This window comes from Pantherophis guttatus, chromosome 1, assembly GCF_059756535.1.
Source record: "Pantherophis guttatus breed Tessera chromosome 1, ASM5975653v1, whole genome shotgun sequence".
In the NCBI taxonomy this organism is placed as follows: Eukaryota; Metazoa; Chordata; class Lepidosauria; order Squamata; family Colubridae; genus Pantherophis; species Pantherophis guttatus.
In genome coordinates, this window is record NC_142063.1 from 78,305,220 (window position 1) to 78,332,793 (window position 27,574).

Below are 27,574 nucleotides of genomic sequence, written 5' to 3' on the forward strand. Positions count from 1 at the left end.
AAGCTGGAATACTGCCAGCTACCAGGAGAAAAGCACAGTGCTAAGGGTGCATGGTTGAAGAGTGGGCTCATGTTCCTAACACTTTTTTCCTTCTCACTTATGTACCGATTACTCACACATCTCATTATTAGTTACCCAACAGTTAGTTTTGTTCATATTGCAACATTCCTTATTTTTGTTTCTTATGATAAAGTAGCACAAAATGATCCCTGGCCAATTCTACTGGGAATTCTCACAGCTTGTTTCTTTCTGCAAAAATACATCTTGCCATCTAACTGTTATACAATGATTAAAGCCAGCAGTCTTCACTGAAAATTGAAATCCAATGAACAAATACAGCCACTAGATCTGAAGAAGCGGAGCTGCTTGTAACTTACAAAAACCTGTGGGGAAAAAAAATTCAAAGATGAACCTTCTAGCACTATTGAGCACCTTATTGTTATGCTTCCATAGGTTTACAACAAGTAAACCTGTCCAGGTACGTCCTCAATCAACTGAAGACAGCTATCTTGACCTCTGCTTTGAAGAACTCTTTTTTTTTTTTTTGTATCTCTGCCATAGTAATACATTATATACATTAAAAAGATATTCTCTCTTTTTCAGGGAATTCTGGAAACCAAGGACTCAGGTAAGTTGTTATTTATAATTATTTTATTTATAATTATTTTATAAATCACTGTTATTAAAAAAAAATCCCTTCTCACTCCTATGGTAGAATGTGTCTTTCTCGGCTTCAGGTCCTCTGCCAAAGACCTGAGACTTTGAGAGTTCTGTTTGAGAGTTCTGTTCCTAGCAATGCACTGTTCTGTACAGAGAGCTCTGGTGGTGTTCCTTGGATCCATTGAAGTCAGTTTCCCATCTTAGAAGTCACAGCTCCCTGTGCTCCTACCACCACTGGAACCACTTTGGCCTTCACTACCCACAATCCACAGAACTAGTTTTATTTAGTGGTTAAGGCACTAGGCTAGAAACAAGGAGACTGAATTCTACTCACGCCTTAGGTTTAGGCTACGTGAAAGGTTTAGGCTATGTGACTTTGGGCCAGTCACTCTCTCTCAGCCCAACTAAACTCACAGAAGACAATAGGAGGAGCAAGGAGTATTAGGTATTATTATCATGTTATTGAGTTATTTATAAAAATTGTAAAGGTGGAATGTAAATAAATAAATAAAACCTTTCTAGTTCCTCCTTCAGGCTCTGGTACTCTCTCTCTCCCTTCTCTTTTTCCTTCTCCTTCTCTCTCTGTTTAAAAGAAGCAAGATAAAAACTAACACGGATTTCAAGGGAAAAGAAAAGAGGTAAGAAAAAGACAAAGGCAAAAGTGCAGAAAAAAGGAGAAAGAAACACAATATAAAGAAGTGACTTCCAATTACAGTTGTAAATAAATTAACCTCTTACTTTTTGTTTACAACATTACTAACATTTTCTATAATTTGTTTTTTTTTTTTTTTCCTAATCATCAAGTCATATCATGATTTCAACTTTTCGGTTTCATACACAAAAATCAATAAGAGGTTCCAGTCAACATTAAACTTAGACAATGTCTTTTCTCTAATCAAAGTTGTGATCTTGGCTGTCAGTTATCAATTTTGTACTAATGTCCTGAATTATAGCAGATTGTTTCTGGTGTATCCAGATAAGAGGAAAACTGTCAAATCTTTGAGTTTATAAAACCTTTCCTTAATTTGACATCTGGAAATAGAATTCCTGTCACATAATTATACATAGGAGGCTTGCTTCCTCCCTCTTCAAATTAAATAAGTCAGTATGTTAAGAAAAAATATTTCCACTTGAGGAAAAAGATGGCCTATGTCCTTGGTTTTGGACATCTCCTATCAAACTGTCTGGTGTATATATTTTTCATAATCAAATCAGGATCATTTCTCTTTTTCATTTTCAGTAACAACATGATTAATAAAATTTACCAATCATCTGTACCCAATAGATTAAAGGCATATTGTGTCCTATTTATTTTCTTTCTCAAAAAGAAGATCCCTTAGAAGTTGCAAATACATACAGAAGAACTATAACTCTTCTTCCCAGAGTAAATAATGAGCTTGGGATCCAATATTATGTATTTCCAAAAATGCTTTCCTAATTTCCTAATCAGCCTATTATTTATAATAATGCTGCATCCCCTATAGTAATATACTTTACTCTGTAACATCAAATTTCATATCACAATTTTATTTTTTCTTAAGACTATTCACCTGCCATAATACAATCTTCAGTAGCAATCCTTTGTGAAACATGCATTTTCAATATTAGCGAAGGATTATAGACCTGATCTTGGAAAAGAAATAGGAATGAGTGAGCCATTAAGGGGATACTTTCAGAAAAATATTATTCAGAGCTAAGAAAGTAGATTGCATGAGAAGGAACCCCAAATCCACTTCATTTCTTTTTGGTATAAGCAGGGCCAAGTCTAATTGACTTTCAAGATTCTCACATTCTACATAACAAGAATAAAAAGCATCCTGCTGTGATGTTTTGGCATGTCAATCAATGGGCAATTGGTAGAGTGAGAAGACGGGGTTTTATAGTATTTTGTCTACCCCATCCTCCTTCCTTGTGGCCTCCTCAGGCTGCAGCATCATACAATCCATGCAAACAAGAAAGATAAAAAGATCCTTGTCTGCAGCAGAGAAATGAAATGAAATGAAAGTGAGATCTTGGTTTTTATTTTTACTGTGGACCTCCAGGACAACTGGCCATAGCTTGACCTTCTAAGATATCTTCTTCTGAGGTGGCTAGAAAGTATCACAGCTTTAGGAGGACTGTGCATTACCTCATAAGTAAAAGCACAAATCACCTCAAAGCCATGTTTCAAAAAAATTCAAGGCTCCCTCTCAAGAGCTATGCAGGAGAACCTTCAGACAATTAAGAGGAGCTCAGACAGCTGACAGCAGCAAATGCATTTTATTGTTCCTGTTACTCTTCATATCCCCTCAAGCACAAAAATACAGCTGTTTTAGATTCTGGCAGCTAATTTCATAGAAGACATTATGGTGCATTTGGGTTATCAGATAATCCTAGTAGCTGAAATAACCGACAAAAAAAATGCTTCCAGCTTGTCCTATTTTGTAACCTAAAACTCTATGAGAAAAAAAAAAAGAAACAATCAAAATAATTCTTGCCACTCCAGACCACAGCTTCCTTCTGTGTCTCCATAATGCTAGGCGTAGACTGGCTATAATATCTACTGGAAGCAAGGGACTATATTTTTATTCTCAAAAGTATATGCAGTAGCATTTTCAGGCATCCCATTCTTTTCTTTCTCTCCTGCTCTCCTGCTTGAATTCTTTTCCTTACAAGAAAAATACAAAGATTTCACTGATACTTTTGTAGAAAAAGAAAAAGCCTCTGAGCATGTGAACATACTATCAGTGTGAAACCAGGAGACCATTTCCAGCTAAAAGACACTATTCCATATGTATTCAAGAGTTAGCTATTTAAAAAGACTTCCTGGATGACAATCTGAAGAAAGGATTTGTCTGCCCTTTGTCTTCATCCGCATCTGGATCATTAGTTTTTTATTAAAAAAGAAAGATAATTCTTTGAAGCCTATTCAAGCCTATAAGCTTCTTAACCATGTGTCAATTGGGAACCACTACTCATTGCCCCGTATATCAGATCTATTGGATAGCCTCCAGAAAGCAAACATCTTTATTGAATTGGATCTGAGAAGAATTTATAATTTGATCCAGGGGTGAAATGCTCCCGGTTCGGACTGGATTGCCCGATCCAGTAGTGATGGAGGCGGGTGGTTCGGAGAAATTCCTGCCCCCACCCTTCCCCCCCCATTGCTCAGCTGAGCCGCGCAATCATCAGAGGCTTTTTTTTTTATTTTTAAAAGCATTTTTTCTACAACCTCTTTGGCCGAAAAAATGCTTTTAAAAGTTAAAAAAAAGCCTCTGATGATTGTGTGGCTCAGCTGGGATCCTCAAAGGCTTTTAAAAGAAAAAAAAACTCTTTTTTTCTTTTAAATGCATCACAACTGCTAAGGGACTTCCATAAAAGCTAAGAATGGGGAGACAATAGATTTGTTGATTAGATTTGCTTGCAGCAAGAACAAGATCCATACACCAGGGCCAAGAGTAAGGGCTGGTGTCAAGGACTATGTTTCATCCTGTTACATCTGCCACAGGGCTAAGACTTTCATAACAAAATCCACCAAATTAATCCAGCTGCTCTCATCTCTGCTTGGTCTATGGATTCTGGTCTCTTGGATGTTATTATTAATCTTCCAGTTGTACAAAGGTATACCACAATTTTGGTGGTAGATTTGTTTACCAAGGTGGCTTATTTTAATCTCTGTAAGGAGTTACTAATAACTCAAGAGGATGCATAACTTTTTCTAGGCCATATTTATAGATATAGAAGCTGAGTCAATTGTGTGACCTCAGACCTCAGCACTCAATTTACACCCAGGGTTTAGAAGGCTCTTCTCCACTTCCCGGACATTTGTATTCATTTATCATCCTCTCATCACCCTGAATTTATTGAGCAATCAGAGAAAATAAACACTTGATTAGTGTTTACATTGCTATGTCTCTTACCAGCAGGAAAATTGGGTTGAATTACAGTATTGCCTCTTGCAGAATTTTCCTATAACATCTTGCTGCACTCCTCTCTCATCATACCTCCATTTCAAGCAATTTATGGCTACAATCTCCACATATTGATGTCCAGAGTTCCTGCCTCCATTGTTCCTTGAGCAGTTTTTTCCAGAGAGAAAGGCTGCTCAACTCTTCTTAAAGGAAAAGGTATATTTGGCTTTTGTAAACAAATATAACAAAACGTCAAAGACAAAGTTGTGTTGGGGGATTTGGAATACTTCTCTCTAAGTTTTTTACATTCTTCTTACCTAAGAAATAAAATTTATTACGTTCTTATTATATAACTGCTCAGTGGCCTTGTGTCTATAGTTGTCTATAGTTTTCACTCAAGATTCCTTTCCTTGTTCATGGGGAGTTTCCCTGTCCCTTGCATTTTGTACCTCTTTCCCCACCTGACCCCCCAATGTTTCTGGCAGATGAGGAAGAGTAATAGCAGCAATAGCATATACTGCTTCACAGTGCTTTACAGACCTCTCTAAGCAGTTTACAGAGTCAGCATATTTTCCCCAACAATCCGGGTCCTCACCGACCTCGGAAGGATGGAAGGCTGAGTCAACCTTGAGCGGAACTTCTGGCGGTCAGCAAAATTAGCCTGCCATTCTGCATTCTAATCTCTGCGCCACCACAGCTCTTCAAGAGAAATGCAAAGTGTAATATAGTCTAGATTGTAAACACAGAATGGAATTCTTAGAATATCATAATTACTGGAAGGGTTAGTCTGAATTAGAGAAGTTGTGGGAAGAGGCTAAAGATACTCAAATTGTCTGCCAGTTCCCTCTGGAATTCTTACACAAGTTCTGTTCCCACAAACTGCCATCAAAATCACCCAATGATGATCTTCAAGCCAAAGGAGAGTCTTTGTCTCCTGCTACAATGGATCCTCCAGTTGCAGGTGCTGTATCACAGGAGGGAGTGGGTACTTACCAGCTCTATCTATTCTTCTCTTCTGGATTTACCTGCTGACTTTGGCAAGCTGGAAGGCCCATCAGTTAGTCAGATAGGAGGTATTATTATGTATCGATTGCCAATGATGAATTTCCATTTTCATAGATGGGAAAGGGCAGGGATTCTGATTGGGGAGGTGGTATGAAATAACATAGACTTGACCTTGTGAATAGGGGATGAGAAAACCATTAAGGGGGGACTTCTAGAAAAGGTTATTCGATGCTGAGAAAGAGGAAAGCATGAGAAAAAAATCAAAACAACTCCTTGATCTTTTTGTAGCATAACAATGGGGCAGACAAAAACTTGGTCAGGCTTTCAAGATTTCATTATTCTATCTGACTATAAAAAAAGAATATCTTTGGAATCTCTACCATGCTTGTTTCTTGACTCTGCCTACCTCCAAGGGCTAGTAATATAATTGCTCAGGAGCTGATAACATTTTTCAGTTGTTTCTCTCATTTTTCTTTGCAGGGGAAACTGACTTTCACCAAGATGATATTGTTTATAAAAGAAGAACACAGAGAAGTGCAATGAGCTGTAGTGGAAATTGTTACTGGCCCAGATCAGAAGATGGCCTGGTCAAGATCCCAGTTAATATCTCTACTGAGTTTTGTACGTCTAAATCTCTTCAAGGAACATCCTTTCATTCAAAAGAATTAAAGAACCATTTTCAATAGACAGCAACAAATAGGAACTGTTACTGATTTATTGAGGTTATTTTTCTATTCCTGCTAACCAAGGTCATAGCGGGCCTGATCGTGATGTGGGTTATTAATAATAAAATAGAATTCTTATTCAATCAATAATAGGATAATTTTATAGTATTGTTTTTAATTTTCCTATTTAAGTTCTGTTAGTACGTTTTTAAACTGAAGAGCTGTATTCACATTTTAAGAATAATTCCAAATGAAGAAAATGTCTTTAGTTAAGGATTGAACTGTGGAACTTTTGGTGTTCTCTGAGATTAGCTGTTTCCTTACAGATGGTTCCTTACTGACCTACGTAACATCATCACTACCTGCAAACTGCAAGCATCAATAATATTAGCTGTAGTACTAAAGTATATTATATCAGAGGTGGTATTCAGCAGGTTCTGACCAGTTCTGGAGAACTGGTAGCGGAAATTTTGAGTAGTTTGGAGAACCGGTAAATACCTCCTCTGACTGGCCCTGCCCCCATCTATTCTCTGCCTCCCGAGTCCCAGCTGATTAGGAGGAAATTGGGCTTTTTCAGTAACCTTCCCCTGGAATGGGGAGGGAATGGAGATTTTACAGTATCCTTCCCCTGCCATGCCCACCAAGCCACGCCCACCAAGCCACACCCCCAGAACCAGTAGTAAAAAAGTTTGAATCCCACCACTGTATTATATACAGTGCAAGTTAGGTTCAGGTGATAGCAAAGACTACTGGAATTCTTTTATCTCCAAATGGGTTTTGATGATACAGCTAAGATTGCAAGGGATTCCAAATGATAGCATTTGACCTGGAATCAATAATAAAATATTATCACATAAGAAGCCACCTTTATACAGAGTCAAACCAATGGTCTATCTAGCTCAGTACTATTAACACTATAAGGCAACAGCTTTTGAGGGCTGGATCACTTATAAAATAATTCTTGATGCCTACAGCAGGTCCGTCTCAAAGAATTCTCTGCAAAAACTCTTCCACTTTGTATGCATTTGTAGGAAGCAAGTATGATAATTGTTCCCCATAAAACTTCTGCAATCTTCAAAACCCCTACCAAGGTTGTTAATTTATAATTTCATTGCAACTGAAGAGTACAATGATTAAACACATGGAAAATAATCATTTGAATGCTATTAAACTAATTCAATTAAAGAAAATTCAGCTTTCAGCATGCCTGAGCCCTTCCTTTGTCTGGCACACTGAAACGCTTCTGCAGTGTGATCCCTGGCATACCATTCACTGGCTAAGTATTGTTGTGGCTTTAAAAAAATTGCAAATCCTTAATCAGAAGGTCCTTTTGATAGGATCTCATAGTTTGAAATGCTTAAACAAAGAACTGCTTGACAAATATTTATATGTAAAGGATTTCAATCTTTATTGGATGCTTGAAATGGTAGCAAAATACTAGGCTGTTTGTAACATGGACAGGCTAGGATTTATTTGCAAAATGTTTTCATAACAAATGTACATAAACTTAACACAATTATTAAATTGTTCACAAGGCTTATGCAAATGGAACTCATCCCCTCCTTCACCTCCAGACTGAATTCCTTAAGGTAGTCTTTAAAAAGAATTAAGTTTTGTGGACTATCCTGTAGTCCACTTGGTGGTGGAGATACTAACTCAAAATCATCACCATCACCCCACATTCTTTTTCTCAGATACTTCTCTGATAATTCTGATAGAGTTTTTTTCAAATTATGGACTTTTATCTTTCTAAGTACACAAAAAACCTCATGCAGATGTACCTACACTTGTATGTGAGATGTTCATACATTTCAAATATGTTGTAACTTTCCCCTCTATTAGCCCAGCAGAAAGGCCCCAAAGTCATAATGGTTTCCAATTTTCTAAACTTCCTTGAAATTGGAACCCTTAGCCAAACTGGAACTACTTCCTAGCTGCGCAATAATAGAGGTTAAAAAAAAAACCCTGCTGTTTGAGTGGAAGCCATGTAAATAATAATAACATTACAGCAATCTTTTATCAAACATACTTTATTTTTGAGAAGCAAATGTATTTACTATTAGAATAATCTCCAGAAGTGAGCAGTTTTCCCATATCAGCAAAAATGATTTTCTTAGGACTTAACATAATGTACTGTGTATGAGTGCATTCATTTCTATAATCTTTTGTTTCAGCCGTGGAGCACAAAGCTGTGATAATTAAAGCAATAGAAGAATTTGTCACCCTGACATGCATCCGGTTTATCAAACACACAGTAGAATACGACTACATAAACATTGTCCCTGGAGACAGGTAAGGAACATTTATCCTTCAAGAATTAACAACATATTCCTTGAATTATCTCTGCTGTTGTATTTCTGCATTAAAACGAAGATTTGAGCTATAAGATATGAGTATATATTATATGGATGAAGCTCAATATATTTCTTAACAAAGGTAATCATTCTTCAACCCATTTCCTAGAGCGCCCAAGGGATATTTACTTTTAAATTACATACCCTCCCCCACTTGTTAAAACTGCGATGATATTGCATTTCTAGCCTGATGCTTTAACCAGAACACAAAGTGACTCTCAGACCTGGTAGCCTTACCTTTTATAGACAATGATTTTCTATTCCTTAGAACTGTAATGGAGAACCTATGGCACGCATGCCACAGGTGACACGCGGAGCCATATTGGTGGGCACACGAGCTCAGTTTGCTGACTTCTGTTTCCAGCCTCTGGAGGGCCTCCGGGGGGTGGGGGAGGCTGTTTTCATCCTCCCCAGGCTCCTAGAAAGCTCTGGAGCATGGGGAGAGCAAAAAACGGGTCTTCTGGTCCCACTGGAAGTCGGCAAATGGGCCGTTTCCAGCCTCTGGAGGGCCTCAAGGGGGGTAGGGAAGGCCGTTTTCACCCTCCCCAGGCTCCTAGAAAGCCTCTGGAGGCTCAGGAAAGTGAAAAACGGGGCTACCATGCCATTTCGTGCCAAAAGCGAGGGGGGCACATGCACATGCGCAGGAGGGCGGGCACATGGAATTATGGGTGTGGGCATATACACAACCCCCCTCCCCACACTCCCATGCTTTTGGCACGCGATGGCAAAAAGGTTAGCCATCACTGCCTTAGAACATAATTTACATAATGACTGCATTCCCTTTCTGTATTATCAGATGCTGGTCCTACTTTGGAAAGATTGGAGGCAGACAGCAACTCAGTTTGTTGAAAAATGGCTGCATGTACAAAGGATTGATTCAGCATGAGCTCAACCATGCACTAGGTTTTCTACATGAACAAACCCGCAGCGACCGAGACAATTACGTTAAAATTAACTTGGAATATGTTGCCAAAGGTAGGTGTGTTGGCACTCAGATAGCATGTCAACTGTTGCCTGAATTGATTGACATTTCTATTTCTTATGACTGTCTATGCATCAAAGCATTCTGGAAGTAATGTGCATTAAATCCATTTAGAATTGAAACAGCTGTACACATATGCATATGTACATATTAAATGACCCAAGGCGATTTCGCCAGAATCAGAGAATGGTTTCCAATGAAGATTTAATTAAGCCTAAATATTTGGAAAAGTTCAAACTAGATGCCGAAGTTTTCAAAGCAGCCAGAGTGTGACTTCAAAATGAATCTTCCTCTAAATGTAGCCCTTGACTTAGGACCATAATTGGGATCAGAACTTCTGTCATTAAGTGATGCTGTTGTTAAGTGAGTTGTCCCTGGTTTTACAACTTTTCTTGTCATGGTCATTAAGTGAATCACACAGTCATTAAACAAATCCAACTTTCTTATTGATTTTGCTTATTGGGGTGGCCAGAAATGGTGATCACATGGCCCCTGCAATTGTCCTAAATGCATGCCTCTTGCCAAGTGCCTGAATCATATGTACAAGAACCGGTTGTAAAATAATTTTTTTGAACACCAGTGTACCTTTGAACAGCCACTAAACAAATAGTCAGAAATAGAGGGCTACCTGTAGTTTTTCCAGGTATCTGCAAACAATAAATACAGTTAACAATTTGTGTTAAAATGTACTGTAGAAGCTATGCAACTATGCTTTTCTTTGTTTCTATATGGTCTTATACTAGAAACTACCCTGATTTGTATTGGTCTGAGCATCCTAGAGACTTCAAGGTTGCTTCTTAAATGAACCTTTAGATTCTACATTAGCTATGGATCAGTAGGAGGCACTGCATAACTTGTTTTGTCCTTATTGGGAGTTTTCAGAGCTAGATATACTAGAAGCTCCACATTCAATTCTTTAATGAGATTTTAACCTACAATAGTATGGAGGATACCTAGCTTGAAGAGGTTCAATAAGGACAAAATTGGATATGGGGGCAGTGGTGAAATCCATTTTTTTTACTACCAGTTCTGTGGCCGTGGTTTGTTGGGTGTGGCTTGGTGGGCGTGGCAGGGGAAGGATATTGCAAAATCTCCATTCCCATCCCACTCTGGGGCAAGCCAGAGGTGGTATTTGCCAGTTCTCCGAACTACTCAACATTTCCACTACCGGTTCTCCAAACTGCTCAGAATTTCTGCTACCGGTTCTCCAGAACCTGTCAGAACCTGCTGGATTTCAGCCCTGCCTGGGGCGCATCTATTGGTCAGTAATTAATACTGTATAACATCCAAAATGTGGTAAAACTTAGACCTTCAGTTGTGGTGAGAAAATACAATGCAAATTAATACTACTTCTGATTTCCAGAAAGCATAATAAAGACAAAGACGCTTTCAGATGTCTCCAGGGATAAGCTCCTTAAAGCATGGGTGAAAGCTTTTCTGATCTTTTTCAATTTTTATAAAATAAAGGCTTTACTCCAATGTTTGAATTGAAGGATTCAGTCCCACCCTGAGAAATCATGACTCCAGAGCTTAGATATTCCTGCTTTCTTTTTATTTTATTATTAAACGATTAGTGGCCATGTAATAAAGCTTACTTTGTCTTGCAAATCACCCATGACCTTTTTTAGCGGTGGTTGAGAAGCAAACATGGCAGTTGTAAAGAGCATGTGACGGTTATAAAGCAAATTTGGCAGTCATTAAGTGAATCCATTGTTTGTATTGATTGTTTTTTTTTGTTTTTTTGCTCAAAACCAAAAGTAACACCGGTTTCAGAGAAAATATGTTGTACTATACATTGCAGTCATGTGGCTATCAGATGCTGCAAACAACCATAAATGTGAGTCAGTTGCCTATACCCAAAACGATCACATGACCATTTGGGGCCCTTTGGAATTTCAAATCTGGGTTGTAAGTAGCCCTGGGGGGATGGGGTTTATGGTAACTTCAAATGATCACTGAGTAACTGGACAATCATTTGACTGAGATGGCATAAGGCTCCTGCCTGCCTTGAGCAGGGGGTTGGACTAGAACAGGGGGTCTCCAACCTTAGCAAATTTAAGCCTGGGGGACTTCAACTTCCAGAATTCCCCAGCCAGAAAAGCAAAGAATTTTGGGAGTTGAATTCCTCCAGGCTTAAAGTTGCCAAGGTTGGAGACCCCTGGACTAGAAGATTTCTGAAATCTCCCTTCTATCCATATGATTCTATAACATAAGTTAAGCACCATCTATTATCTTTTTCATAATGGCGGAATTCTCTCATCTATTTTTTATTATATATATATATATATATATATATATATATATATATATATATATATATATATATATATATATAGTATTAATTCTATGTTTTATTAACAGTTTTAATGGCTAATTGTCTGATGTGAGTCTGCTGTGCTAATATGCTAAGATTGAATTAGATTCCATTAACAAAACCTTCTTACAGGATAAAGTTTAAAAGCAATCTGGAATTCACAAAGTGACAGTTAACTGACATATTGCTACACTCACAAATCCTTAAATCTAAAATAGGTGGATGAAAACCAGCCTTACTCATTTTTTTTCTATTTGTGTTTGCATGAATTTGTGTTTGCAAATCTGTTTATTATTTACTTTAATATATTTCAGGAGAACGGGGGAATTTTGAAAAAGGAAACACCACCAATCTGGGTCTTCCATATGACTATGATTCAGTTATGCATTATGGCGCGTAAGTTTATTGACTGAGTAGTTGACTGAATTTATATAGTCACCCAACTTCAGCACCATAACTACTGGCACATACAACAGATGTTAAGCAAAACAGAAACAGTTTCAGTTAACTCAGTTTGACTCAGAGCATTTTCTCTTTTCTGACATAATTCTTTGCAATTATAGGAGAAGGAATCTACATTGTTTTCAAATAAGAACCCTTCTTTTAAAATTAGGAAAAAAAAATATTTCTGTTTTCTTCTTTTGAGAGCAGTGTTTAATTTCTAAAAAGGAAGGAAGCAGAGAGAAGGCTAGAGGTTTAAATCTGAAATATAGTTATGTAATGTCAAAGTGTGCACAGTGTGACTACTATTTTGAGGCAAACCAGGAGCAAAATACAGTACACAAAGGTTTTTCAAACAGTGGTTTATCTACAAGTTATATATACATACACATGCTAAGCAAAGCCAGGCAATCAATCGATATTCAACTATAACAGGAAGCACACACGGAGAGAAATACATGGAGAACTACAATGAAGACAGAACATGAGGAGAGAGACAGAGAGACGCCCTCACATGGCCTCCCCTATAAAGACAGCTTCTTAAAGTGGCAGTAACTCTGCTGATTCATTCTCATTTCATCATCTCGGCTTACAGACTTACAGCAGCTGGTCAGCTATTAAATCATCATTACCTTAACATGTAATTCTCTCCTTGCTCAACCATTCAACCGTCATGTTTGGGACTTCATTCTTTTTTGTAACAACTCTAACGCAGCAGAATCATGACTGAGAGCCTTCTGCCAAGTTATTCCAAGAACTCAGTTAAGGGTTAAGTGTCTGGACATCAGTGATTTGTTACCACTCTTGGGTATGGGATTAGCAATGTATGAGAACCAATAACACAATTGTCATTTGGGGGGTGGGGGAGCCATAAACAAAACTATAAGGTTTCATGGAACTTTTGGCTGAAAAGCATGGTTAAGTGATAGTTGTTTGATCATTATTCAATGGCTTTATGAATAATTTGCCTCAAGTTAAGGAAAGACTCAAAAAAACTGAAACCAATAGTTTCTCATCTAATTCAACAAATCTCCACCCCCCTCAAAAAAAAGCAAGAAAAAAAGGAGAACCAGACCAATTCCATTGGCTATGAGGAGTTTTTTGTTATCTAATTAATGGTCTTTGGTAATCTCTGAGTTTGATTGTTTTCTTGCAGATGTTTCATTACTAGGTAACATCATCAGTGATATTGTAATGCTAGTGATAACATTGATTATCTAGTTTAGCTAATGAAACATCTGCAAGAAAACAACCAGAGGAAGCACCAAGGACCCCTCATTTCCTCCCTGAGCTACAAATATTCTCCTTTATTGTTGCCTAATTCGCCCCCTCCTTCCAGCTCCTACTTTGGCTATTATTTTTTGGAAATTCTTATTAAAACAAGAGAGGGGTTTTCTTCCTGTTTCCAATAGAAGGGAAAAACTCTCATTGCCACATTGTTGTCTAATTCAGTCCTCATGCTTATACGTGACAAATATTATACGTGACAGATATTATCCTAGAAATTAATGGGTTTGTTTTCTTGGATTTTATCCTGATCCTGGTTTTCCAGGATTGTCATTCATATATTATATAAGATACGGGCTGTTAATAAATTTGCCAAATTAGACTTTGTAATTTGTACCTGGTTTTTTTTTTTGCAGGTATGATTTTTCTAATACTGCTGGAAAACCAACCATTATCCCCATTCCTAATGGATCTGTACCAATTGGTCAAAGAGTAGGGCTGAGCAACTTAGATGTGAAAAAAATCAATAAGCTCTACAGCTGCAGTGAGTAATAAAGTCATATATCACAACACACTTTTCATCTTAATGTTGTGAATTTTTATAACATTGAATTACAAGGCAGCCAAATTTAATAAAATAATTGGACATTGCATGACATTATTCAACAAACTGCTTCAAACATAGGGAATAATTTACTGTGCATCTGTTAATTAAGAGAAAGTTTAAGACAGTGTGAACTGGCTCAAAATATGGAGTATTTTGTATAAGTATAAAGTTGAAGAATAGCTGCTGAATGTGATAAGAGCAATATGTGATGGAAAAGAATGCATCCCATCTTAAGGAGTGATTCTGGAAGTAAAATAAGGATGCATGATATCATCTAATGTGCTTATGATTTATATATATATATAAATGATTAAAGAAATGTACAGACTTACAACTAAGTCACCAGACTTACTGGTGACTTAGTTGGGGACATGAATATTTATGTACTTGAGAACTCAAATAATTTATAGCAAATGCAGGGGAAAATATGTATGCATTAAAGATAAAATAGGTGAAAAATTAGAGTGCATAGATAAATTGGTGTACCTAGGGAGAATGTTTACCAAAGATGGGGAAATGAAAGGAGAAATGTTACAACATGGAAATATTGGTAGGAAAACAGTGATTTATTATAAAGAATTAATGCTTATTGAAAAGTAAAAACAGCTTGATATAAAAACGTGCTTCTGTCCATCTTGATATATGGAAATGAGCATTGGCTATGTTACAAGACATGTAAAATTAAATATAATGTAACAGGAATGGGTTATTTAAGAAAAGCACATGATAAATAAGAAAAATGGAGCAAGAATGAATGGGTAATAAATGAATGTGGATAGAACACAAGACTGAGTCACCGGTTTGTTCACATAAATTGAATAAAGATCAAATCTTAAAACAAATATATAAAATAAGAGTGAGCCAATTGAAAAGATGGGAACACTGAAAAAGTGATAATTCAATGAAGGTGAAGAGATCCTGAGAGAAGAAGGGTGAGAAATTTTAAGGAATAAGGGACATATATATGAAATACTGTATGGTGGAAATAAAATGTGCTTATTTACATAAAGTTCTTCCATGCATTTGCATAACACTTCTGATTTGTAAAAGAGAGTAACATTATACATAGGCATGTATTTATGTATGCCTAGTTATGAAATCTCCTTATAGATCTTTCAAACACCGAGATGCCTATTGCATTGATTATTGCACTACATAGGTTACTAAAGATTTCCAATCTGAAAATAGTTATAGGTGGGTGTGTAATCCAATTGATTCTTTGGGCTTGAAGTAGCTGGAAAAAACAAGGGATCTCTGGAAATCCAAATAAAGCATGCCAAAAAAGGTGCTATGCATTATGGATCTCAATTAGAAATAAGATGGACAAACAATGGCTCCATAAAATTTATTGAATAATGGAGCTATTTCAGAAATGGTGTAGCCATGAGAGGTATGCCACTGTTAGAATGTCATCTGATCTCAGGGAGATATACTATACACTTCATACTGAACTAACAAGATAATTTCCTTGGATTCCAGTTATATTTCTCAGACAAGGATGTGAGTTTTCTGGCATTGGAAGATTATGGCTGACTCAAATATGTAATCTGTAATTTAATTCTCCTCATCATTTCCCTCTATTTGTCTCTAATTATGGAAGTTCCAGATAGAAAAACCTCATATGATGCTTCCAATGGAATTGCAATGGATTCTATTTTCATGTTGGAAGCCCTGAGGCACTTTCGTAGCGAAAGGATTAGCCAGTGACATTTCCATTGCCTGAGGATTGCCCAGTTGGAGTCTTCTTTCATGTCCCCATTCATGAGCCCCTGAAGTGGTACCTATTTACCTGCTCATGTTTGCATGCTTTTGGCAGGAATAAGAACAAATGACAGGAACTCATCCCACTACACCGCAGCATTTCAGCTTTGAACGCAGGCTTGCAAATTGGGAACCAAGTGGTCTAACTACATGAGCCACTGTGCTCCCTTACTGTAATGGAGCCTTGTTGTCCCCACTTACATTTCCATATCCATTCACCCACTATACCCGTGATGGCGAACCTATGGCACGCGTGCCACAGGTGGCACACGGAGCCATATTAGTGGGCACGCCAGCTCAGCTCTGGGGCGCATGCGCATGCCGGCCAGCTGATTTTCGGGCCTTCTGGGCCCACCAGAAGTAGGGAAACAGGCTGTTTCCTGCCTCTGGAGGGCCTGGGGCGGGGTGGGGAAGGCCCATTTTTCTTTCTTACCTGGCTCCAGATCCTTTCTGTGTATTTGGGAAGAGCGAAAACAGCCTTTCCCACTCCCTTGGAGGCCCTAAGGAGGCTGAAAGGGCCCATTTCCCGACTCCCGGTGGGAAGGAAGTGACGTTTTTTCCTGTCCCCAGCCTCCAGAGACTCCCAGAAAGGCTCCTACGGACTCCTAGAGAGGCTCCTACAGACTCCTAGAGAGGTTCTGGAGGCTGGGAACAGCAAAAAATGTCACTTCCTGTCCCACCGAGAGTTGGGAAATGGGCTCTTTCAGTCTCCATAGGGCCTCCAAGGGAGTGGGAAAGACTGTTTTCGACCTTCCCAGATGCATAGAAAGGATCTGGAATCAGGTAAGAAAGAAAAATAGGCCTACCAGGCCATAATGTGCCAGGAGCGGGGGTGGGTGGGGTTGCGTGCGCATGCGCGTGGGCATGTGCATGTGCGACCCTCCCCCCCGCCCCCCTCTCCTGGCACGCGATGGCAAAAAGGTTAGCCATCACTGCACTATACCCACTATACTGAAACCGCTACTGCTGCTTCTATGAAAGCAAAATCTATCCATCAGCCAAATATCAGAAGCCTTGCCCTTACCAACAAAAGGCCTGCAGAAGGCAGAGTAGAGATCAGTGCACATCCTAATGTTTCAAATAATATAAAAGCTATTCTTTTGCATCCTTTTCTGCCTCCCTTATAGTAATAATTATATTTTGTTCTTAACTGAGCTAAAAGTTCCGAATACATTGTTCATTGTTGAGTTGTGAGACCAGTGGTCATTGAAAGGTGTTTCTCTGACATGGAATTTAATTACTACATTATTTTCTACAAAAGAAACTACATTTCTACTAAACTACATTGAAAGTTATTTAATAAACATGCTTTTTCCCTTGTGAATCTAGATGATTTAGCTGAATTTTCTGTTTAAACGTCTCCTCTTCATTGCCAACGTGTTGTTCTGTCCTATAGATGATTGTAGCACTGTGCTACATAATCCAGATGGTCATTTCTGCTCTTATAATTACCCCCATTCATATCCCAGAAACATCACCTGCTTGTGGCTCATCCAAACTCTACAAGGAAAGGTAAGATGTTGAAACCTGTAGTTACATTGGGGGATAGTCAGTAATATCTAGATGCGATACAAAATGAAGCCATGGATAATACATGGGAGCCATGACCTCTTATTACTTGTAAACTTTAGAGATGTGCTTTCTAAGGATCTTTGAAAGTAGATTTCTTCTAATTCATCAGTCCCAAGTCTAGGCAGAAACCTCATATCATAGATCATAGATCAATGACCATAAATCAGTGGTGAAATCCAATTTTTTTTACTACCAGTTCTGTGGCCGTGGCTTGGTGGGCGTGGTGTGGCTTGGTGGGTATGGCAGGGGAAGGATACTGCAAAATCTCCATTCCTACCCCACTCCAGGGGAAGGATACTGCAAAATCCCCATTCCCACCCCACTCTGGGACCAGCCAGAGGTGGTATTTGCTGGTTCTCCGAACTACTCAAAATTTCTGCTACCGGTTCTCCGAACTCAACATTTCTGTTACCGGTTCTCCAGAACCTGTCAGAACCTGCTGGATTTCACCCCTATCATAGATCATATATCATATCATCCATTTCCCATATCAGAATAGAAATATTTTTTCAGTCTGAGCTACACATTTTTTCATGATTGCTCTTCCATGGGCTCTCTAATCACAATGAGCGGGAACAAAGTAAAATGTAGGCAGAGTTAAAGCAAAAGCAAACAGGGCCAGGACACATTTTCACTCATTTACACATACATGCATACACAGGGACTAGACAGTCACACAAAAACACATCCTTGTGCATTCATATATATCCACGCAAGCATACGTTTGAATGTTGCATTCATATCTACTTTCGCAGGTGTTGATATCCTTAGGTGGGATGAGTAACAATACAGGGAATTGTTGGGAAAGGGAGATTTTTTTTAAAAAAAATTCATTTACTTTAAGGTTTTATTCCAGCTTTTCTCCCTTTATCTTTAAATGTTTAAGTTGTCTGGAGGGTTAAACTCGAGTCAACACATTATATTTACCACTGTAATAGAATGCACTGCTTGAGCTTTCAAATAATATTAGCTGTATTTTATAATAATATACAATATTTGAAAAGAGAAAAAAAGACACTCACCCACATCAAATGTCCTCCAACCATTATGTTTAGATTTGAAAATCTTTCTTAGAGCTAAGCAGAAACTTTCCCAGATCTAACTATTGTGCATTCTTGAGGTGAAGGGACGCTTCAGAACAGATTGATTTTTAATTGTATAGCATTAAAATCTCTTTAATTCATCAAAATAATACTATACAGATTTAACAATACTATGCCTATTTTTTCTTTAAAATATGTATTAAGCAAAAAACACCTGTAAAAATGTGGATTCTTCCTCATAATTTCTGGGCAAGATACTTGCAAATCCATTGAATGGTGGTCAAAATCAGATAGAAAGAATTTTTCTAAATAAAATAAACATTTTTACTGTTTTACTCCATGTCTTCTGAGGAAAAACATTTCAAAATATCAAGAAGCTGGAGGTCATTGGCCAATCTTCTTCAGAAAGAAACTGTGACAGTTAAGAAAGAAAACAAACATCTTGAATCACCTTTTTCCAACTTGACAAGTTTACTAAACCACTATAATTTCCAAAATTATAGAGTGATGGGTTGGTAAAGGTTAATATATTCTAAATTAAGAAGTATGTTGCATTTATCCAATTTTCATTTCTATCTTTGGGCTGGTGCCTTTTGCTGATACAGTTTTGCATATGAAGTTAATAAATCTTCATTGTGTTTCATGTGTCAGTACTATGAACCATTCAGGAGGCCATTTCTCAGATTTAACAAGGGCTGCTTGAGAAATTTGAGAATTGGAGCTAACTCAAACTCCACAGCTGGCATGGAAATGTTTGAGAACATGTTCAAAGGTCTTAGTGTAGCAGCTGATGACTTCCATAATCAGAACAACTGGTGGAAAAGATCAAACAAGGAACATACATTCCTTTAAAAAAAAACAACACTTGAAGATAAAATGTATTGCTCAGTGGTCTTATTTGCTCATTCTCCTATTTGTTTCCTTGATGTTGAATTAAATATGTCAGAATTCAGTGAAAACCATAGTTATTGGCACAGTGCTATGCTCTACAAATTCTTAATATTGCTTTATAATGCCTTGGTAAGATCCGACTTGGAATATAGCACCCAGGTTTGGTTGCCACAATATAAAAAAAGATGTTGAATCTCTAGAAAGAGTGCAGAGAAGACCAACAAAGATGAGTAGTGGATTGGAGGTTAAAACATACAAATTAGACATTGCAGGAATTGAGTATGTCTAGTTTAATGAAAAGAAGAACCAGGGGTGACATGATAGCAGTATTCCAATATTTGAGGAGTTGCTCTAAGATATGGTTAACCTATTTTCCAAAGCCCCAGAAGGTCAGACAAGAAGCAATGGTTGGAAACTAATCAAGGAGAGAAGCAATCTGGAAGTAAGGAGAAATTTCCTGACTGTGAGAAAATTTAATCAGTGGAACAACTTGCCTCCAGAGGTTGGGGTGTTCCAACACCAGAGATTTTTAAGAAGAGATTGGACAACCATTTGTCTGAAATGGTATAGGTTTTCTGCTTGAGAAGGGACTTGGACTAGAAGCCCTCCAAGGTCACTTCCAAATGTGCACAGAACTATATTCATCATGATTGCTGATGATCTTTTGCTGTAATTTTTGCAGTGAATAATATCTAATACGTAGCATCTTCTTAAATGAATGTTATAAAAGAAATGGGAAATTTTAGTTAAAATAATTCTATTTCAGCCCTATGTATAACTAGCTCTATGTTTAATTAATATACTAGAACCATGATGGCAAACCTATGGCATGTGTGCCCCATATCTGTAGGCACACGAGTGTTGCCCTAGTTCAGCTCCAACATGCATGTGCGTGCCAGCCAAATGATTTTCAGGCCTTCCGGGCCCACCAGAAGTCGGAAACAGCTGTTTCCTGCCTCTGGAGGCCTCCGGGCTGTGGAAAAGGCCATTTTCGCCCTCCCCAGGCTCCTAGAAAGCCTCTGGAGCCTGGGGAGTGTGAAAAACTGGCCTTCCGGTCCCACCGGAAGTTGGGAAATGGGCCATTTCTGGTCTCTGGAGGGCCTCTGGGTGGGTGGGGAAAGCCGTTTTCACCCTCCCCAGGCTCCTAGAAAGGCTCTGGAGCCTAGGGAGAGAGAAAAACGGGCCTTCCAGTCCCACTGGAAGTCAGGAAGCAGGCCATTTCTGGCCTCCGGGGGGGGGAAAGCCGTTTTCACCCTCCCCAGGCTCCTAGAAAGCCTCTGGAGCCTGGAGACAGTGAAAAACGGGCCTTCCGGTCCCACCATGCCATCACATGCCAAAAGCGGGAGGAGTGCGGGGAGGTTGTGCATGCATGCGCGGGGGATGGGGCACATTAAATTATGGTACATACACGTGTGACACCCCCACACACACGCGCCCCCCACTTTTGGCACATGATGGCAAAAAGATACTGTACTAGAAGATAATTGACAGTGGAGCAATACTCAAAAGAGTATGTTGTAATTAGAAATAAACAATATGTTTTTATGCTCAGAATATGAAATGAAGCAGAGAACTGTGATTAAATGCAGATTAAAAGTGGAAGAGCCTTTAGAAAATGATTTTTTTAAATAGAAAAGTTAGATAAATGAAGTATAGAATTAATTATTAAATATATTAGTTCCATCATGTTCAACATTTCTGTATCAATCAGTTCTTAATTCTCATGCAGAATAAAACATATTACATACATAGCACACACACAAAAAAGCAACCCTCTATAGTATGGCAGAGTGACACTGAATTATACATGACAAGAGTTTTTTTCTTCCCAGCTTTCTTGTGGTATGTAGCATCTACTATATCAATTAAGGTATAGTGAATATAAGAAGATACATTTTACCAAAATCAAGATACACTTAATAAGAAACAGATTTAATAACTTAAAGCTGCTTATTTTTTCTTATTCTGCTTTAGGTCTTCCTGAATTTTCATGTCCTTGATCTCCAGAGTTCTCCAAACTGTTCCTCTGATTACATCCGAATTTATGATGGAAGCAGTAGAAAAGATCGGATTCTCATTGACAAGTGTTGCGGGGCAGGGCAATTACCTGCTGTGTTGGCTTCTGGGAACACAATGCTTATAGAATTTGTAAGTGACGAAGATGAGACTGCAACAGGGTTTATGGCCTCCTACCCACATGGTATGAATGGTATTCAAGTCTCATTACTAGTTACTTGTGAAATGACAAAGCAGATACACACAAAATAAATCACTTGCAATGGTTAAATGTATCTGTAAGGTCAGTTAATTTTATACCTTCCATTGGAGAATCTCAATTAAATTCTCTAAATGCAACTTTATGATTCATCAAACTGCATGACTTCTAATTTGGTGCTTATCTGAGAACCAGTTTCAATTCCAGTTTATGCAATTCCAGTAAATACTGGTTCCATTGAGTTCAAAGTAGCTCAATATCTTCAACCCTATCATCAATAAGAGGATGATAGCTCTAGGATGAAGTCCTCTGCTTTGTCCTTTGTCATATATTTCTGAGCTAGGAATTGTCACAGGATTTCAGACTTTGTCATTGTCTGCCAATCGTAAAGCATGTTATAGGTCAATAATTGGCAGATATTTCACATGTCAGCAGCCATCTTCTCTTTTACCCTTGGCTTCTTTGAGCTCATATTTCTACACTAACAAGAAAAAAAATGAAAAAGGAATAACACTTTCCAATGCTTTCCAATGATTATTTTGCAAAATCTTGCACTCCTTAGAGTCTCAAGAAACACACAAGAAAGAAAATCTTTTTAAAATGTGTAGGTAATAAGATAACCCATTTTATCTAGTCTAGTCTATTTTATTATTATTTTATTATTATTACTATTACTTCCATGAAGTTTTCTTTTTCTTAACCATAGTAAAGTGTGGAGGAACGTTCACTAATACTTCGGGAGCCATTACTACTCCAAACTTTCCTAAAAAATACCCTCCAAATCAAGCTTGCCTATGGATTATCAGTGCTCCTCCAGGAAACAAGGTAAGACACAATGGGGCAAGGGACAGAGGAAGATCAAAAAAAGGGAAGATGGGAACTGGGACTGTGTGTTAACCTCATGAGGTGTTCCAGACAAAAAGCACAATCAGTACTAGCTTTATTGAAAGATTACATCAACATTCGCAAGACTGAAAGTATTTCTCCTTCCTTTCTTTCTTTCTTTTTTTTTTTTTTTTGCTTTAATTTATATGCCACCCTTCTCCGGAGACTCAGGGCGGTTTACAATGCATTAAGCAATAAGCAATAGCCTTCATACTTTTGTATATTTATACAAAGTCAGGTTATTGCCCCCACAATCTGGGTCCTCATTTTACCTACCTTTGAAAGGATGGAAGGCTGAGTCAACCTTGAGCCTGGTGGGATTTGAACTTGCAGTAATTGCAAGCAGCAGATGTTAATAACAGTGCATTAGTCCACTGTGCTACCAAGGCTTTTTCCTTTTACTCTCCATAAAACTAGGGATAGTCCCTTCTGAAATGTTTTACATACCTCTGTCCTTCTGTTGGCTGAGACATATTTTACATGCTGATTGCCCAGTCTGTGGGTTTTCCTTCTGTCTCCCAAGGTTATTCCCACATACCATTACACTGTGTGATTGAAGCCCTATCCCTTTTTATATGTGTCACAATGTATGCCAAAAGAAACAGGGCTTCATTTATGTGGTTGTTACCACTATTTTGAGGGTTTCTTTGGCCCCCTCCTGCACAGGCCTCTGAACAGAGATTAAATTTACAGAAACACAATTGGGTGCAGATTACAACTTTTCTCAGAAATATATAGTGTCATGAAAGTGAAATGAGCCTCTGATTCAAAGCACAGCAATAACAAGAGAATGGTTCATAATTAACCCAAAACATCCTTCTTAACTTAAAAAACAATAAAAAATTTTAAAAAAACATCCTTCTTAACTTATCCTTGAAGGCAACAGACATCCTCCATATCAAAGACAAACGATTTCCACCATCACTTCCCAATGTAGGCTGGCTAAGGTTAATAGCAGTTGTAATAGGTTAATAGCAGTTGTAATCTGAAAGGTGGCAAGTGGTCTACCTGGGCAAGTTGGGCTCTTTAGGCAAAACAATATTAGTCATGTGCAAGAGAGAGAGTTAAGTGGGATTGGATTATGAAGGGTTTTTAGGAAAGGAATCATAAATGGGTGGGTAGAAAATTGAGTACTGTTGCCATTAGAGATTACAGATTACAGATTAACAAAGTTGGAAGGGACATTGTAGGTCATCTAGTCCAACCCCCTGCCCAAGCAGACCCTACATCATTTCTGACAGATGGCAGGCCAGTCTTTTCTTGAAAGCTTCCAGTGATGAAGCTCCCACAACTTCTGAAGGCAAGCTGTTCTATTGGACAGCTCAAGTACTTACGGTTAGCAGTGTTCCAATATCTAAGGGACTGCCACAAAGAAGAGGAAGTCAACCTAGTCTCTAAAGCACCTGAGGGCAGGACAAGATGCAATGGATGAAAACTAATCAAGGAGATAAGCAACCTAGAACTAAGGAAAAAATCCTGAAAATTAGAACAGTTAATCAATGGAACAACTTGCCTCCTGAAGTTGTGGATGCTCCAACTCTGGAAGTTTTTAAGAAGAGATTGGACAACTATTTGTCTGAAATGATATAGGACTTCCTGCCTGAGTAGAGGGTTGGACTAGAAGATCTCCAAGGTCCCTTCCACTCTGTCATTCTGTTATTCTGTTAAGTACCAGTTTAATCACATATGTGCCTTTGAGTCAGTGTTGACTCTGACAACTGCCTGACAAGTCCTCTGAAGTTTTATTGGGAAGATTTAAGAATAGACTTGCCATTTCCTCCTTCCAGGGACTGAGGGGGAGTGACTGGCCCAAGGTCACCCAGCCGGCTTTGTGTCTCGGGACGGTGCGGGGGAATAGAAGTCATGGTGTCTTGACATGTTTCACTACACCGAGATGGTTCTACCAACATCATATAGAAAAAATATTTATGTATATAATATAGTTGTAGAAAATGTAGTATCAGTTATGAAATTTATTTATAGTCAAACCTGAACAGTTTTAAAGAATTTAATATCATCAAAATTTCCATATTGCAATCATGTTCCCTTTTTAAGTCCTCTTCAATATTTTTTAGTCTTTCAAAAGAGCCTGTTGCGATAGATATAGAAATACTGAGTAATGTTCAATATATATTTCTTTGACATTAAATGTAGATTTGAAGCATTTTTAAAATATTGTTGATATTCTTCAGTGGTAAGTTGTCGTGAGTTTAAGAAGAAAGTATTATAATCATTTCATTTAAAAACAACTCAGAATTTGCAATCAATTTTTTTCCAGTGTACGCTCAGCAGAAATAAGTCTTTTAAATAATACTCAAGTCAATAAAAGTAGAAAGCCCTTGATCTTGCCATTTCTTGTAACTAATCCTATTTAACCATGACAAATGATAAATTATGAGAGAAAAGGGAAAGGATCAAAGGCCAGAATCTCTATTCATTTTTATAAATCTTTGTAAATATGGGTTTATGATAGTAAATAGCATTTTTATGCTGAGATATTAAGGGTGTAATATTAACTCAGCTTGTAGCATCTGACCATCTTTCAAGCTCCAAATAGCATGAATTGTTTAAATTGAAAAACATCAAAATAACATTTCAGATTAACTGACATCATACATTTCTTTATACGGTTTATGTAATCTTAGTCACCATAATTATGCATTAAAAAGCATTTTTCCAATATGTAAACCCAAGTAAGCGATAAGGGAATTTTAAGTAGATATAAAAATTAGGAAAAAACTGTCATTTTAATTGCAGCTATTCTGTCAAGCGTAGATAAGGAATCATGTTATCATGACTTCAGTTCCGTCTTATTGTTTTGAAAGAGAATCATAATTACCGTACATTTTAATTGAAGCCAGTCTTTTGCTTTAACTACCTAAATCTACCCTTCTAGTGTAAAGCCAGAAGATTCTTGATAGCAATTTTTGTGATTATTTACTATTAATGATAAAAATAGCCAATGGTTTATCAAAATCGTCTTTAGTCTTGCTACTGCATGACCTTTATTATATTCCAATTAGAGACATCCTACATCTCTAGTAGGATTCTGAAGAGAAAGTATCATAGAATCTGCAAGTTATTAAAGAATATTCTACTTTATATCAAAACCTTGGATGTTATTTTTTTTCTCCAAACTGTCAGTGGTAACATCAACAAAAGAAACTGGGTAGGAGAACTCTGAAAAGTATTTGAAATGGGCACTTTGCAGTGTATTTTAAAGCAAGTAAAATATTTGAAGTACCTGGGCTTCTGGGTATATAGGTATATTGATGTACCTGGGCTTCTGGGTATATCGGTTCATCCACATGCTTCTCTGGTAAATGTCTATGGAAATTATCAGTCATCCAGCTGAAGAAGCTTCTTGGATGAGAAGTGAAACATCTTCAAAGAAAAAAACCAGAAAGTCCAGTTGCCTCTTGAAAAACACCTTTGAGGGTTCCCTGGTAGTAACAGTAGAACACTCAAGCATGCTGTTGTGGCCCGTCAGCGGTCTGTGCGGATTGTAGCTGATTCTGACAACAAAGAGGCTGGTGTGGTGCTGCGCCAGCAGCCTATGCAGCTGGCACTCGAGTCAGACAATGAGGAAGCTGGAGAAGATGTGGTGCCAGAGGCAGGGATTCAGCCAGGGCCTTCAGAACCTCCAGAAGCTCCTTTAAGTGAAGAGGACGAAGAGGAGGAGCCTCTTCTCGATGCACGGGCATGCAGAGCTGCCAAAAGGCAGGAATGGCTCCTCAGGAGAGTAAGGCTTGGGGCTAATTGGCCACTCCCTTAGCCTATTTAAGGAGGAATGCCAACTTTAGTTCACTCTCCTTCGTGTCTGGATTCTCTGCAAATTGCTTCTGGGCTTTCTGCCAACCATAGTAAGATTGTGATTACTTTATCTTTGGTTTCTTGTAGGCTGTTAAGAAAGTTTATTAACAGCTTTTGTTTGAAGACTGAGTTATTTTAGTAAATTAAGTTTTGTACAGACTTGGTGTGTGCTGTATTCTTTGGGGTCCACAGCTGGGGCAGAACACATGCATGCACATGTTCACATAACCAGGGACAGCATGTAAAGCAACAGGTTATTCCCAAATAATTTATGGGTTTGACCAGTTTAAAAAAAAAACATGGTGATTCATTTCACATAACTGATTTATATAAAAAAAATCAAACCCAAATTCTGATTCTCATTGTTTAAACTTACTGTATACTATGATGCTGAATTTAGAGTAAATGTTATGTTATACAAACTCACACACAAAAAGTTGTACCTTTTTCTGGATTCCTCAGATATCTTTGACCATGACCTCTTTTGAGCTGGAAGACATTGATGGCTGCAGATACGACAGACTTGTGCTTTATGATGGCAGTCAAAGCAGTTCTTCCCTTATTGGCACTTTCTGTGGAAAAATGGAAGTTCCTCCTTATACTTCTACTGGAAACTTTCTTCGTATAGAGTTTTACACTGACTTTGCTTTTCAGCTGTCTGGATTCAAGATGGACTACTCGATTAAATAGAACGTCTAGAATTTCTGAACATCAGTTTGTGGGTTGAGTTATGAAAAATTGTCAAATACTGTATGCTACATAGCTTAATAAATAATTGAATTACTTATGTAATCAGAAGTTTTATTCTATTCTGTGCTTGCAAAACATTAGAGATTAAATGGCTGGATAGATAACATTAATTTAAAACAATTTCAAGAATTTATTTATGCAAAGCTTATTAAAAGAAAGACCATATATTTTATTATATTTAACTTGTGAAATTGATCAACACAAGAAATGGTGATCGCTCCTAATTTGGATAGGTAATTGGATAAAGTCATGGAGGACAAGTCTTTCAAGGGCTATTTATCTCGAGACTTAGTATTGCCACTGGGTTGAAGACTTCATATCCACAAAACCATTTTCGGGAGGGAAATTGGCAGGAGAGCATGACTTCATTTCATTCTGGTGGGCATCCTGGAGTCATCTGGTTGGTCATTATAGAAAACAAAAGAGTATTTTCAGGAGTCTTCTTGAATACCAAAGTTCAAAGGCATCAATATTCTTCATATCCTGCTTCTTCAAAATC

At 37.9% G+C, this 27,574-nt stretch overlaps 1 protein-coding gene across 1 annotated transcript; it reads left to right on the plus strand.

Annotated features, from left to right (window-relative positions):
• The first annotated feature begins 393 nt into the window (after nucleotides 1-393).
• LOC117666166 (astacin-like metalloendopeptidase) lies at nucleotides 394-27,114 on the plus strand. Its single transcript, XM_060687250.2, has 11 exons — nucleotides 394-478; nucleotides 604-628; nucleotides 6,036-6,176; nucleotides 8,395-8,512; nucleotides 9,371-9,549; nucleotides 12,185-12,266; nucleotides 13,955-14,082; nucleotides 17,303-17,418; nucleotides 21,387-21,612; nucleotides 22,334-22,452; nucleotides 26,788-27,114. The coding sequence occupies exons 1-11, from the start codon at nucleotides 407-409 to the stop codon at nucleotides 27,013-27,015; spliced, it is 1,434 nt and encodes a 477-aa protein (XP_060543233.2). The 5' UTR covers nucleotides 394-406; the 3' UTR covers nucleotides 27,016-27,114.
• The last annotated feature ends 460 nt before the right edge of the window (nucleotides 27,115-27,574 follow it).